This window comes from Netta rufina (assembly GCF_964035555.1).
Source record: "Netta rufina genome assembly, chromosome: 6".
Lineage (NCBI taxonomy): Eukaryota > Metazoa > Chordata > Aves > Anseriformes > Anatidae > Netta > Netta rufina.
The window spans coordinates 28,071,787-28,088,435 of record NC_140129.1 but is presented as its reverse complement, the minus strand read 5'-3'; the positions used below and the strand labels follow the sequence as shown (position 1 = coordinate 28,088,435).

Genomic DNA, 16,649 nt, shown 5'->3' with positions numbered 1-16,649 from the left:
TGTTACTGTGTTCTGGCAGAAACTCTGTGACCTACAAGACCTGATGCCTTCCATCTCCCTCCTACTACACAGTCATCGTTGAAAGCTACCTTTGCCAGAAGTTAGCACAAGGTTGTGCTCCTGGGACCTGTTCAGCAGTGTGCTGCAGAGCACAGGCATGCTCCACAACTGGAGGTCAGAGCCTTGCACAGGCACGAGTGTCACACCCAGCTCTGCCGTCACAAAAATGCTTAAGCAGCAAAGCCACAAACCTCTCCTACAGCTGCCATCTTCTGCTCAAATACTCAATGTCAACAAGGAGCTGATGAGATCGGAGACAACCTACGGAACCACAGGCCATTTTGCATGCCTTGGTGTAGCAGTGAGGTGCTCGTATTCATGTTTGGCAGTAGTCCCGCATTTTAACAGACGTACAGCAGCACATTAAATTCAAATGGCCTAAGCTGTCAGTATCCCCAAACTTTTATTTAAGCCATCCAATGAATGCTGCCACTTGCACAAAAAGAATCTCCAGCTTGCCTCTAAATCATTGCTTCTGCAACTTTCTGCCCAGAATACATCACTATAAAGCAACTCTGTTTCCAGATCAGGTACCACACTTTGGGGGCAGCAGTTGCTTGAAAGGTGGAATATACAGACAGAAGTCAAGCATCACCTGAATTTTAACTTGCTGTCACAAGTAGTTTAAGAGGTAGAAATCATCCAGTGGTTGCAGATGTATATTTGTGCAGGATCTGGTTCACCTGTATCCCCCATAAATGTGTTCTCTTTTTATGATATGCTTCACAACTGGAATCAAAGCAAAAATGCTGGCAGAAAAACTTTCTTCAACTTTAGTGGACTTAAGAGCAAGTACTTTGGTTTTGTTTACTTAAAGCCTTTAAATCATTACAACAGCATAGAGAGGATTGGGCATAACTGGGAATCAGGTTCTTACAGATTAATTTGTATCATCTTAACCCTTTGGTACCAGTAGGTGATTAGAATGCTGTTCCTACTTCTAGCCTCACATCCCTTCTTTCATACACACAGATGTTTGCATGAAGGCTCGTCTCTTAGAGATGCTGTACATTTGGGCCATTTGTTCTTCCTTAAGCTTAATTTTCTCCCTTACTTGTCCCCTACTGCCTCTAGTGATTTTATGTCATTTCTTTTAACTTTTTTCAAATTATTTATATGTTTCCTGTGCCAGGATTGAACATGGTGGATGAGTCTGCATGCTGTCGAGCATTACAAAATGCATTATGAAGGTGTACACCAGCTCAGGATCTGCTGCAGACATTCCGTCAGTTTAACAGTAAAGATGACATTTTATAAATGATCATACATCTTCGTACACTGCTAGAATGCCTGGGTTAGGAGTAGCCAAGACTGTGAAGCTATATAAGCAAAACTTGTAGACAGGTATTGCTTGGCATACACAATTTGCCAGACAGAAATCTGAATGGCACATTTATATAAATGGAATGAATATTTCAACACCCTGTAAAACTTTTATGAATCCCTTTATTTCTTTTCTGCCTTGCTTCAATCTCACACCTTAATTCTCTACAACCATTTTTATTTCCAGTAACTGCAGGGTACGGGATAAAGAGGAAGACTTAGATGATATCAGCACAAGGAAACTCAGCCAGCAAGTCACTCTGAAGTCTTCTTTATATCACAGAAGATACAACCACAATCTGACATGGAGGTAGTGCCCATACAGTATTTCACATGGAGAGCACCAAATCACATTCAGCTGAAAAAATTTCCATCTTCAGTTCCAGTTTTTATTTGCAGCAAGTCTATTTGGACTACATTTTTTATAGCAGAGGTTTGGTCACTGTAATGAAAGGAAGTTCCTTGGGAATAGATGATATAGCTGCTCTGGAATGGTGACATCAAGGGCAGTTGGTTTTGATTTGCAGGTTTCAGTTTACACATCCACTGGTGGGAACGAAAAAGACCTCTTGGCATAAGTAGCTACCTGTCCAGATCAGGACACTGCAGGTCTGTACTTAAATGAATAGTCCATAGTGCCTGAGCATCCAAGTAGATGGAGAAGCAGCATCTTAAAAAAAAAAAAAAAAGCTGAACGGAACGTCTGGATCAACGCAGACTATAGTCCTGGCCTTCACCTGGCTTCTATGATTCTATAACAAGATTCTACAGGCAAAACCACGTGAATTGTCTGTGAAGCCTGAGAGTGCTGATGAAGCCACTGAGAGTCCAGGAGTGTGCTCTCAATGCAGTGGAATCATGTGAATCAAAAGTTTTAAGACAATTGGCACTTTGATACAGCTCAGATGAATCCAATAACTGTCCCAATTAGGAGTTTTACCACTTTTTTATTTACAACCTCTTTTCTACACATCCGAGGAGGAGATACGGACCTGATCTAAATAGGGAGATGTACAATTACAGTTGCATCACATGATGGTGATCTATGCCACACCACATTGAATTTCCTGGCCAAAGCTTGCAAATCCCCTCAACTCCCCAGTAAAATTTTACCTGTCTCCAGCAGTGTCTCTGAACACTATAAAGTCACATTTCAGAAATAAAACCACAGCCACCAGTGAAACAAATACTAGATTTGTGTTTCCTCATTTGTGCACTTGTCTTCATTTTACGCCTGGGAGCAACACTGGTTCTTTTTCTTTACTTTCGTACTCTTCCATGGTCGTAGGTCATATATCTGCAGTACACAGAGATAACTACACAGATGAAACACCCGCAGGTAACAGTGTTCATAAGCTGCTCCAAAGCCCACATGACAAAGTGTTACAGATAGTGTCTCAGAAGATATTCACCATATCTTGAAGAAAAGCATGGAAGAAAACTCCCATGCAAAAATGATAAAGCAGCAAAATTCTCTCTGAAGCTATGAAATCATCAGCCTCAAATAGAAACACTAGCTGCACAAGCTGCACCACTCTCCTCAACTAGATAACATGCCTTAAAAACAAAAATAAACTACTACATACTAAAAATACACTTAAGCAGATGGTAGTATCATTCCTAAATTAAACCCTATACAAAGATCCCAAGTAGCATTGTGTCCTTCACTGGGGCAGGAGGTTCCACAGCATTAGACCACCTTGTGATCACAAGCAGCAGCAGATCACTGTGTTGGGCTTAGCTCTGGGAAAGCTTCAGCAGCTGAGCTAGATGGGCTAGCACATCCCCATGCAGAAAGACAAGACAAGAAACACTGAAAAAATAAATGACTATGTATTCCATGTTGCATTTTAATTCATACTCTGATGCATCCCTCCTGCAGCACTGACAGCACCAACAAAAGCTCTTTGAGAAAATGTGAGTTAGGATTTTGCCACTTACTATAGGAGCAGCCGAAGACCTCTACTCTCAGTCCTATCTGCCCACCGACATTCCACTTCAGAGGGACGAAGCGCAAGAATCGGGCTTTCATGGAGTGCAGGAGCTTGTGGTGAACCACACTGTCAGCATTGCTGTTCCCTGTGAAAACCTGGAACAACAGAAATCTTTGGTGAGCATTGAGTTCAGAATTAAGGATGTAAACTGCCATTCCCTTCCCTGAATCTTGTTCTTACAAATTACTTAAAATTATTTTGATTGTTTTCTTCCAAGCGCTGTGTGTCTTCTGCAGTGAGAAAGGAGGGAGACAGGAGCACACAAAGCATCTCAGCAGAGTGGAGGAACACATTGGTGCATTCAGGTCAGCAGAAAGAGGTGAACACAAGGCACTGAGATTGGAGAGAGCTTGGTAAGGCAAACAGGACATGTACACATGCAACAGAAAACTCAGCAAGACACAGGAAGAGATGAAAGCCTGAGTCAGGACACATGACAGTCAGGAGTTTGACAGCTTGCACTCATGAGAATTAAAGCCTGCACAAACAGTAATAATTAAACTTTCTTTTCTTGACTATTCGATTAATTGCCTACAACTGCAAGCCAAAATTAATGGTCCTACTCAGAATTAACACTCGATAAAAGGAAATTCTCTCTTTGAATTTTTACTCAAATGTTCATTTTTTCCCAAGACATGTTGTTAAAAATTATAAAAAAAATAAAAAATGAAGATCATGGTGTTCATGCATTACTAAACCCAGTGTGTCACTGTTTTATACAACTACATTCAATAAAAGTACTCTTGAACCTTTATAAGGCACAATACTTTGAAACCTTAACATGCTTTTTTTCATTTCACCTTAAAAACACTGAACTGGAAAAAATCTCCTGTATGCGCTAAGCCTTATTTTCTGCTCAATCATTATTGCAAAAAATAGCATACGCCTCAATCCCTAAGACATGGTGAGCAAGTGCATTTCATTGCTATTTTGCTCAGCTCTGAAGATGAATAATCTTACTGAAACAATCTGTACAACCCCAACTACCTCAATAAAGTGAAGAACCCTTCAAAACATGGGACTTGTTAGAAGCTTATCAGGCTGAAAAGGGTATATAATTCTGCTACAGTATCCCAATTGTCCCCAAAGCTTTGTTTATCCTGTATCTCTTATAATAAACTTTCTCTGCACAAGATCTTGTTTTCTACAAGGATTTTGTGATGGTTAACTAACCTCTTTCATTTTCAGCTATATTATATAATTAAAACCTTCTGGATGGGGATTCTTGCTGGTCTTAATTCAAAGTTAACCACATACAGAAGTTCAGCAGCCATCGGATATGTTTTGAGAAGTGCCACAAGTAGCACTTCCAGATGTCCTGGGCTTACTCATACTGCTTTCTAGATGGCAGACAAATTCAAATTCCAGCAGAGATAATTTCAGAGTTTTTTTTTCCCTTGTATTTCAAGTGAAATGATCTTATTCTTCTCAGTAATGAAACTGTCAGCAGAGAATAAATCTCACAGTCAGAGTTGTGGCAGCATTCACATTTTGATTATGACACTCACAGATATAATAAGGTGGATGGACGAACGGGAGTGTCGTTTGTATGTTTAGAAAGCTCATTTCCTGAAATCCTGTGATTATGTAAAAACCTCACCTTTCATAAAGAAAAAAAAAAAAAAGGAAGAAGAAAGAAGAAAAGAGTGGGAGCAAAAAGTTTCAAGTCCTCCCATTTGTGAAAGAAAAAAAAACAAAAAAAAAAACAAAAACAAAAACAAAAAAAAAAAAACATAAAATGTAATGACTAGAATGCAAGCAAAAGGTGAAAATTAAGAGACAAAAGAAAAAGAACACCTTAATATAGCAGTACTGTGAAAAAATTTCAGGGTCTATGTTGCTTTTTTTCTCATAATCCTCTAATACACAGGGCTGTCAGTACTGCACATTGTATCACAGTCCACAAGCTAATAATTTTCTTATTTATATGAAAAAGAAAACATTCTGGGAGACCATATTGAAAAGCATCACACCTCTAGAAATACCTCTTTGCAATGAGGAAGTAATGGGAACTAGGTGATCTGTACCTATGGAGGGCAAACTGAGCAGTCCGCACATTTCTGCTGGTGAAGCGGGTAGGAACGTAGCCTGTGCTGACACAGCACCACTCAGTGACCAGTGGGCCCTTGTGGAAATCATCCACATTTTCCATCTCTGGAAAATTGCAGAGATGTCTCACAACCACCCATAGTTGCTGCTAAGGGCCGTTCTGACACCCTTCTCACAGGGCAAACCTGTAAGGAATGTTTTATTATTAATATCATTATCATTATTAACATTATTATTTTGTTTTATTATTATAATTATTTTATTATATTTTATTATTATAATTATTTTATTCTATTTTATTTGATGTTGTTTGTTTGTTTGTTTTGCAAAGTTCATGCAAACCACACCCCCATGCACACCGCTCAGGAGCATCACCACAGCTCACAGAGGCAGTCCCCTGCTCCAGGCAGATGGTGTATGCAGCACGCTCCAGTGGCCTCTTGCGTAGTCAAAGGAGTCTTGTGCTTGTGCCAAGTAAAACTGAGGCAGCTGTACCCTGCTGTCTGTAAGCAGACCCAGGTGCTCACCCACAGGCACCTGTGCCAGCACATTTCTTTCACGACACCTCAAGGACAAGCCAGAATTGCCAACACCCATACTTCAACACAGTCACAATACAACCTGACACAGATCTTTCTAAACATTCTTCCCATGCTAAACTAATTAAGTCAGTAAAAATAAACTCTACATAAAACAAATGCATCCTTTAGAGCAGTGTTTATCAAGCTTCTCTAATAACCAAAGAGCCACTGAAACTTTTGGCAAAAAAAAAAAAAATCCACAGGCAACACATCGACCTGCACCTTTGAGCTGGTTTTGCATGCAGCCAGCACATCGCTGCTTGTTGCTAACTGCAGGGCATCACTGCATATGCCTTTAGGATTGCTTTGATTTTTGCTTTCAACTCCCACTGCTCTACAGATCACCTTCCGATGTTTTATGGAGCACCTGTGGGCTGTAGACCATTGATTGAATAACACCAATTGCACAGATGGTCACTTGAAAACTCAGATCCACAGCTGACACAGAAATAATCTATCCATTATAGAAGATGAAACAAGGATGCAGTACCAGATTTCTTAGCCCTGGTGGTTCAAATATTGATTAACAGTAAAATTATTGGTGAGAACGGCAGAAATACTTCCTCTTGAGAAACAGCCTCTATTACAACTTGTTGCTGACAGGGATTAATTCACAGGAACAAAACGACAAACCAGCACAGAAAACAAAGCACCCACATGACATTTCCCATGCAACACAGTTGCTCCAGGAGGGAGCATAACACTGAAATCTCACAAGCCCTCTAAACACAGCAGACTGATGATTTACCTGGGAAATTTTGCTTCTGGCATTATATGGGGCTTATAAATCAAAAAGCTCCATTAGCACCAGATATTGCCACCAGCTTCTTGAAGGCAAAACACAGCCTGTTCCCCAGCACTAGTGGCTGTGAGGTTAACAGCTTGCTACGGGCTGGGCTGCCTCTCGGACCAAGCTTGTTTCATGATGCCTGGCTGTGTGGTGCCCCGCTGTGACACAGACTCTGGCACCGCAGTAATATTTTATGTGGCTATTTAATGAGCCAGCCAAGGCAGGTCCCGCTCACATGAAGAGGTGACATAAGAACAGCTGCAGTGGTTCAGAGCAGGGTCTGGCCAGCCCAGTGCTCGGGTTATGCTGAAGGCGAATAAATATAATTCCAATTTAGTTCTGCATTAGCAATAACATATACGAAGAAGAAAACTTTCAAAAGATGTTCAAATCTCAAAGCTGCTGATGATATCTGGAATTTGGAAGTGTAACTCCCTCAGGGAAAAAAAGAAACAAACAAAAAAATACAAAGCAAATGATTTTTTTTTTTTTTTTATATATACAACTTTTTCATTCATAAGGATCTCAAAAGCTGTTTAAGGGGAAGCTCAGGAAAATGTCATGCAACTATGCTGAAATACAACAGTTGGTCAATAACCCTGCACACACACATTTGTTTCTCTACTTGATGTATTAATTCAGATCCATTCCGGATCATACCAGTGAAAGATCTAATATGCTCAACTTTAGGCTACCCTTTGACCAAACTCTCTCCAGGTTTAGCCAGACAAGTAGAAATTTGGAGCAAGAAAATTGTCTGCTCACGAAAGCCTAATCAATTCAGAAGATAGCATCAGTCTTGGGACTTTATCTCAATCTCCCTGCATGCATGCTGCACAGCAAACAGCATCTTATTTACAGATCTCCAGAAGGTGGCTCCCATAATGACTCTGCTGAATATATATTGCTCTCCCACTTTGTTAGGCAGGTAATGGGATGGGTTCAAATTGTGTATGCAAGCAGCAACATAGGCCCAATCAGCCCTGAACAGCGAGCAGGCAGACCTGAGGTTAACTACCTTCTAGGGGAGATATTTTAGGATGTATTGAGTACTCTCATTTGTGCCAAAGTCACTCTGATGAACTGAGCTGAGAACAAAAAAAATCAGATTATGAATGTGCACAGGGCACATAACACAGATGTTAGCAATTTACAGCATTTCAAACTCCACTGAAAGAAAATACAAGTACAGAAAAGAGCACTCCACCTTCAAATCTCATCCATGATATCACAGTATGCTTCCCCCCCTGCCTGAAGAAATAAGGACAGGAGCACACTTCATTCAAGATATCCAGCAGCTTAGCAAAGGAGCCAAAGTGAGATAAAAAGTAGTCAAGCCTGTCATAAATCCCAAAACTGCAATACTTTGAGTAAAACAATGCCATTCTCCCTTTCAAACTTCCTTACTAGAATTAGAAAGATCACAAACTGGAAGGATTCTGCACTGTGATGCAGAACATGCTTCCTGTTCCATTCCTCCCAGGATCTCCTCTAATATTTGAGTGTACGTGCACTTTAAACAAAGCATGAATTTCTAACTAAGAAACAAGAAAATCTGAAATAGGAAGGAGAAAACATTGCTTAGTTTTTCACATTTTCTAGGCTGAAATAAGCTCTGAGTCACAGATGGCTTTTATCTTCTCAAGAGATAACAGAATTTCAGTCCTACTCAAATCAGTTACCTGAGCTATAACTCTGCAGGACCATTGAGTATTACATCCTGGTTTTGGAGGGAAGTTGCAGTCATCTCTACCTGTATGTGTGGAACGAGACTAAATGGTACCATGAGAAGGACACAATAAAGCCACAAACGCACCATATGGAAACTCAGCAGCCTTTGATTTTAATGGAATGCTACAGTATTTTCACAGAACAATTATACTGCATCACTGCCTGCTAGCAACACCTAGGGTCTAGACAGGTTATTGGTAGATAATGAGACTTTTTATAGCAATAAAAATTAAAGAATCCATTTAGTTTTTGCTGCAAAATGAAAGCAACTATCAGTTTTGGCAAGTCTGGAAACTTTCTTCACCTCAGCCTAGCCCCAAAACTTAAAAGCATACATGCAGATGTAAAAAAAAAACATTTCACTTGTACATTTCACTTTTTTTTTTTTTTTTTTTTAACATACCATGCACATCAATAGTGAAAAATGTTTCTTCACAAATGTTTCTTCACTTATGTAATGGAAAACCCCTGCCCCACTTATCAAGCTATATCTTTTAACGTCATGGAGAAAAGCAATTAAATTGCTTTGCTGTTGTCTCAAGCACCCTGCATCCAGACTGTGAGCCACTAAAAGTTTCAACCCACTTGGAAAGTGAGTTAAAAACGGGGGGTTCATGGCAGGTGGCAGGACCTGTCCCCTGGGAGTTGCTCTCCTTCAGCATGTGGCCTTAAAACAAACATCCTTTTGCTATAAGTGCGGGCCAGACCATGGGGAGAAGGAAAGGATGACAAGGAGGACTGCATTTTAGGTCTTTGTTTTCACCTAGGATGCAGCCACGTTAGGCACATAGAATATAAGCTTCTGCATTGCGCTTTCTCACTTCTTTTTGTAAGGATTTTTTTTTTTTTCTTCCAGAAAATTCAACTCAAATAATTTCTAAAACTGAAGTACACATTTATGTGCTTTATGGAATCAGTGTGAGCCTCTTCCACTGATTTCACAAGGTTACAGTCTGAGCCCAGAAGGACCCAGCTGCCAGCCTGGCCCAGGGGCTGGAGGCCTGAGTGGGAGTCAGGAGGGTTGGATGTGTCCTTTGAGCATGTGTCCTCCAAGCATCTCTTCTTACTTCACATCCATCTTCCATGTCAATGTACCACATTCTTCATGACAAAAGGTGGCCAGTCATTTCCGGTTAACAATCCAATCTACTGTGCTGAGCTTCCTGTTTCCAGGCTCATGTTTTCCTTTCTAGGTTGAACACCATGACGCCAGGTAGTCTAAAGCCTGTCCTATCTTCAGAAAGAGCAGCCAATATTTTGCTTACATTTTGCTTTCTTCTTTCTTAATAGCTGCTTCATTTTCCTCCATGAAACACTCATCCTTCACAAGAAATGTCAGAAGCAAGCTTTCCTGGCACAGTGTCTGAGCTGCTATTAGGGAGGAAGGGGGATAAGAGACACCTGTCAAAATTATCCTCCTGTAACAGAACAGCTGAGGAAATGAGTTACTCTGCCCATTCATTCACCCTCAGTAAAAAGAAAGTAAGGAAAAAAAAAAAGTCTGGTTTACAAAAAGGTAGTTTAATTTGGAGTTTTCTGTACATAGCACAGTGGTCCAAGGGAGAGAAAATACAATTACATAGCATGATTCATCCCACTTCATCACTTCTTTAAGTAATCTGCACAAGTGGGAAGGCTATTTGCCTCTGTCCTGCCCTGTTATGCTGAATGCACACCCTTGTCTCTAGTTAGTTACTTTCCAAATACAGGAACACATACTTTTAACAGTATCATTAGTGGACAATAGTAGTAGTAGGGCAATGGTTGGACCAGATGAAGGTCTCTTCCAACCTTAATGATTCTATGATTATCCTCAGATAGATGACTGCAAAACACCAATCACATTCATATAAGGACACGGTTTATTGTCCTTGTGGGAAAAGTTAGTAGAACTGCTCACAGAATTTCCAGTTAAAAAAAAAAAAAAAAAAAAAAAAAAAAAAAAAGAACATAGATACATTTCATATATAAATATATGGCAAATATTTTGCAAGAGAAAATTTAAAAAAATCTGTAAAGAGTATCAGTTGAGACAATCTATGCAAATTTTGTTTTAGATAAGACGGTATCAATACAGAAAACATCAGTTTAATGACAGTGACATTAAAAAAAAAGAAACTTCTAAGGCTAGGCCCCTCCAGGATAAAAAGAAAATATCTCCACAGACCAAAGAAAATGAAACAAAGTATTGCAAAACTTTTGTACTTTGTATTTTTATTTTTGTTTTTCTGTTTTGATTTAACCCTAGCAAATTTTAGTTTTTCTTCTTCTTTTGGTCAGCAAGACATCTCAAAATGTTGGATTTCTATGGTGGAATACACAGTCTGATTTTAAAACCAGGATGAATTAGTCAAATTATTTAGGTAAATAAATAATTATTTAATTCACCAAATCCTCTTTTTTTTTTTTTTTTTTTTTTTTTTTGTAAATTACATCTTACAGAATAAATTTAATTCAAAGACTTTTTTTTTTTTTTTTTTTTAATAATTTAATAAATAAAATAGAGATAGGAAAACTTCTGGGCATTTGTTCATCAATACACCCATATTGTTTAACCATTTGCACACAACATGGCACAGTTTTGGTTGGCGTCCATCTGCTTTCAGAGTCTGCCAGACTATACCTTGGAATCAGCCAGAGCCCATTCCCAATAGGCAGCTGGGTATGTTGATCTCTTTTGAAGAAAACATCTTTTGAAGAAAACAGAATTTACCAAATGGTAAATTATTTGAGGTACACCAGTGAGCCTCAGGAATAGAAAATTGTTCCTTTCCTTTTCTATTTACTCATGTAGATGTAGCCCAAGTATCTTATCCAACTTGAAGCCAGGCAGACAGCCCCTCCCAGCAATGGACCAAGTACAATTTTCTCACCCTTCTAAGGGGCTTTCTGAAAAGAAATGTGATGCTGCATCTCACATAAAGATGCATTTCATTGATGGAGAATTGATCCCCATCTCGAGTTTTTAGAATCATATCTGTCTTTAGAGCACTTGGAGATGAAGCTGTTATTGCTGTTATTATCACCGATACATAAATTAATAATAATGGAAGCGAGAAGCAGCAAAATTAAACCCGTAAATTATAAGTCTAAGCTAAAAGTCGGCAGCTAATTCCTGCTTCTGTTCAGCCCCCTGTACTTTATCTTAAGGGCAATCCTACATACAGATAGTATTTTAAGCTATATCATAGCAAAGGATAAATATTTCCCCAGTACCTTGACTAGATTAACCTTAGCCAACAGACTGAAACTGCTCTTTCCACTGCCAATATTAATCACAGGTTTCAGCTGTTCTTTTGCATAAATCTCATGGAGACCTGCATGATTTGTATTAAATTAGTAGGATTAACAATGCAGTGAATGTGTTTGTATCTAGCAATGTCGGGGAACTCTGAGAACCTTCCCTGTACTTAGTTTCATCAAAGTGTGTTTAAATAGATGGCGCTGTACATGGTATTTCTCTGGTTATAATTTGCCATACTAATCCAGCAACATGACACCAGAGGGGTGTTAGTTATTCCACACAACAGCGATCTCAGATGAATATTGTGATTCATTATCTTACGTTATTCTCTGTTATGGAGTTTTATGGCATTTTCAATTGGATCAGTAAAGTAATATCCTGTGGAAGAGGACAAATAGGGAGCCTTGATTTTCTCCAGTGTGATATAATGCACTGAAATGCACATGCATGCACATATTTTTAGACATACATCGACTTCTACATTTCTTTTTTCTCCTTTGAACAGGAGTAAGTTCACATCCCAGCCAAGATAACAATAGTCAACATCTCAAAAGGGCACTGCAGACTGATCTCACTATGCTGTTTACCTTAATCAAGATCTTCTCTCAAGAATGCCATCATCATAAGGTACACAAACATAAGATTGCTAATAATACTAACAATAGCAATTGTTTCTAAGGTTTGTTATGCTTTGGTTACAAAAATACCATGTAGTTGAAAAATGGAAAAAAAAAATTGCACCTGTTATTTCTCTCAACTTTTTAACCAAGCCTTGATAAACTGCAAATTCTGCTGTCAACAGACCATGAGTTACATCCTATGTTGGCATAAATCATTATAGCACCCTTTGCAGCAGTGAAACCATACTTGTGTACATTGACTGTAGTTTTGGCCAGTTGAATTATAGAGACTTCTTGCTTACAACAGGAGGGTTAAGTCTAATTGACATAACTTCCTCCTATGAAGCCATTACTGTAATGTTTGTAACATCCTACAGCTGACTCTTGTCATTCCACTTTCACATTAGGGTCTGTCACTAAACCACATTAATTAATCCCCAGGATGCTAAAGGAATTTAAAAAACCACCTTACATCTTCCTGAAACAGAATAAGATGAGCTTTTGCAACATCTCTGTGGGCATATGTATAATAGCTTCCAAATGCATGTTTGCTCATTGACTTTCAACCACACATTTTATTAAGCCAACCACACCAAAAATCCTGAGCAGTAGAATCTGAAGATCATGACATTCTCTCAACTACAGCATGTAAAAAGGAACTTTATGATAGTGATCTAAGGAGGAGGTAGCCTGGCATTCTGACTCTGAAGCGTAAATTTTGCCTGCATACGCAAAAGGCCTCTAACTGTTGTTATGGTAGTGCATTAAATCAAGTCATGATACATTAAGCAGGTCCAAGATCAGAATAGGCCATAAATAAAAAGTACTTCATAACTTTTATTTTTGAAAATGGAAAGAGGAGAAGTATTGCTCAATGAGTTGGAAATTTCAGGACTTGTAAAAAAACATATTTCAAAGTGAGCACAATCACTGTGTTCCTGAATGTACAGGAAGGAATTTGGAAATTGTTTCATGGAACTAGAGGAGTTTCTATGCAACAGAGGTATTTGTAAATAACTAAACTGGACTGAATTCTGATGAACTGTTTATTAGACCTTCAAAATGAACAGCATTCTTGTCCTTTTACCAAGGAAGATCATCCTAGAGAAACCATGTCTTTACATCCTTAACAGCAAGACATGCAATGCAGATTTACAGACACACAGAAAAAAATCACCAGTTTTTAAGCAATTGTAGGTAGCGACCTATAGAAATGCAATGATTGCTGGTTGTTATCCTCTGCCAAACCCCTCCGCTTAAATAAAAGGCAGCAAAGATTCTGCTGTGGAAATATTCCTAAACCTTGCACTCCATGACACCAGGTTCAGGAGCCTCACACACAGTTTTAGAAAATATAAGAATATTAAGAAAATAAGTTAATTTCTGTATGGACCAACCATCCAACATTTATCTTAATGGATACATTTAAAGAAATCAAATTTGAGCTATGGTTTAAGTGAATGAAAAAGCAGAATTATATTTTAAAACACAAATATAATGTCAATAATAATGTCTCTCAACACTAATTGAATAGTTCTTTTTTTTTTTTCCTTCCCTTCCCTTCCCCTCCTCCCCAATATTTTCTCTTACCAAACTTTTTGTAAACTGTCCTTTCTCCCTTCACTTCCATTCAATTTTTCTGTAAGTAATACCCAGATAAACACTTAAAAATAGAACCTTTAGGAGGAGTATCTCCTCAGGTACCAGTATTTCCCATTTAAATACAGAAAATGATGGGGGAGGAGGCAGGCAGGGCGGGAAGGTATGTGAAATCAATAGCTCCTTAACAAGTCCTTCTCCTGAGGTGTGAAATCTAACACACACAGCTTTTATATTCCTCACTAATCTCCTCATCATAGATGAAAAAAAGACCTATGAGCTGGATCCATGAAAGAGCTTACATTTTAGAACAAGAAATAGGAACACCTAACATTTTCTGAAAATACTAAGAGGAAGACACTGCATTTAACATTTTTACTGAAAGCAGTGTGAATAACTACACCTTGAAAAGTACCAAAGAAGGGGAGATAGAAATAAGTTTTAGATAATGCAACCCACAGAGAAGGAAATTATCCTATTACAGGATTTAGTCTCATAATTTCTGCATACTGTGACATGTTTACAATAAATGGTGGTAGGCTGTGTGTTCATTGTTTAGTCTTCAGTGAAGATGACCCCAACTTCTGCCAAACAGAAGAGTAGTCTGAAAATATAGAAATTTAATGACTAATAAGGACACTGATATGTCCTCATGTGCACCTGCATCAAAACTATGGTCTTATTCACATTTGAACTCCTCAAAGGTGTTTTTGTTGTTGTTATTGTTTGTTTGTTTTTTGGTAACTCCTCAGAGTTAATTTCAACAGAACAGCATCAATGAATACTTGAAAGCAACTGCTGAGAAAACAACAGTTATTTAGAAGACCACCAAATCAAAAGAACATGCAGCGATTATGCAGACTTCCACATCTTTACTATGTGATATCTTCATATGGTCTCAGATCAGCATTCTGAGTCTTATTCCCCCTTTATCTTGGTTTTTATGTGACTTATTGAGGAATTAATTCATAAAAATTCCTTATGAATTCCTCCACCAGAAGAAAACAAACAAACAAACAAACAAAAAAATGCACACAGAACACAGTAAACCACGGTCTCAGGATGTTAAGTCCCAATTAATCATAATGTTAGGATAACTAGGGTTACGTCAAAAATACATATGCTAATTGCAGAAGTCTAAAATAAGCTAGGTGAAAACCTTATTTGAATGAACAGATATAATGAGCTTTGCGGAAAGTAGAACCTGGAGGAGGCAGAGTACAAATGACACAAGGATGGAGTGGGAAGCTCTGGTAAAAGAGAGGAGGTGACTCCTCTCTTTTACAGGAATGGTTTTAAAAGGTTTAAAGAATGGTTAGAACCAAGCAGGGACAATGAGGTACTACTAACCATCCTAAAATCTCTCTGCAGTTTCAAAGCACTGAAGCATTATATCTGGGTTATTAAGAACATGACCAGGTGATGTTACCGTTTCATACAATAGTAGATATGGTGATAAAGATCCATGAGGGGAGAAAACCGAGACCTCTGTTACCTTTGAACAGACAGGTTGCGACTTCAGCCCTGAATTTTAGAAAATAGAAACACACAACTGCTCAAGTTAGCAGCAAAGGTATCTAAAATGCAGACACATTGCTTAAGCAGTGCACAGGAGAAAACACTGCTATTGAGGAGATAACGCTGCAGCAGTGGCCACACCTCACCAAAGTTCAACAACATATTTAAAGTGCAGAGATACACACATAAAAAAAAATAAAAAATAGAAATTAAGCTGCTCTTTAAAAGGAAGAGTTAGTACATAAAAATTATGATGATATATAGACATTAAAATCAACAAACAACAAGATAAGTTATTTTAGGCAGCAAGGAGATAATTTAAAATCCTCATATTAGAGACTGAAAATAAATACATGTCACTTACTTTGAAAAATTAAATGTGAAAGAAATAAAAACAATCTGGTTAAACAAGAGTGAAAAGAGGCTACTGGAAGTAGAAGAGTTCCTTCTAGAGAAGGAGTCACAATTAAATGATAAAAATAGAGATCACGATCTTTTCTGTGCAGTTAATACCAAATACCAACATAAATGTAGGAATTCAAAAAATGATCAATAATTTGATATAAGACAAAAAAAAAGTAATTAATAACTTGTAAAACAATGACAGAAGAAAAAAAAGCCTGAAAAAGAGTCTGCAAGGCAGGCTTGAAAAAGACTGGTACAGCTGAGAAATTAAATAAATTCTTGACAGCACATATCTGTAGGGCAAAACTTAAGGCAATTTCAACTCTAAACTCTTTCTTTTAGCGAAATGGGTGAGAAAAATCAAACTGCTGAGTTAACATGTAAAATGAACAGCAGCAATTCACCACGTTCTACTAATATTCTTCCACAAGGAAATTCAGTATAAAATTGACATACACACACACACACACACACACACACATATATATATATAAAACTGTTAGCTGTGGTGTCTATTCTATAATGCAAATTGAGTTCATTACCAAAGAAACCAAATATGGTTCCACCTTTTTTTTTTTTTTAAAGGGCATGTCTCAGTATCCACATACAAGTAAATCCATAAATCATTAAAAATAATTAAAAAAATAGAATAAACAGACATGCAAATCATTACAGAATGACTAAAAGACTTCCTGTGTGTTTTTTTTTTTCCTGAGTGAAGCCAAATCTCATAAA

The 16,649-nt window shown here is 38.1% G+C and overlaps 1 protein-coding gene across 1 annotated transcript in view; it reads right to left on the bottom strand.

Moving 5' to 3' along the window:
* Positions 1-16,649, bottom strand: part of CNTNAP5 (contactin associated protein family member 5) — a gene marked incomplete at both ends in the record, with an annotated part of 281,013 nt that overhangs the window by 150,298 nt on the left and 114,066 nt on the right. Inside the window, one exon of the mRNA XM_084289311.1 lies at positions 3,325-3,472. Within this exon, the coding sequence (XP_084145437.1) occupies positions 3,325-3,472 (148 nt within the window). The remainder of the gene's footprint in view (positions 1-3,324; positions 3,473-16,649) is intronic.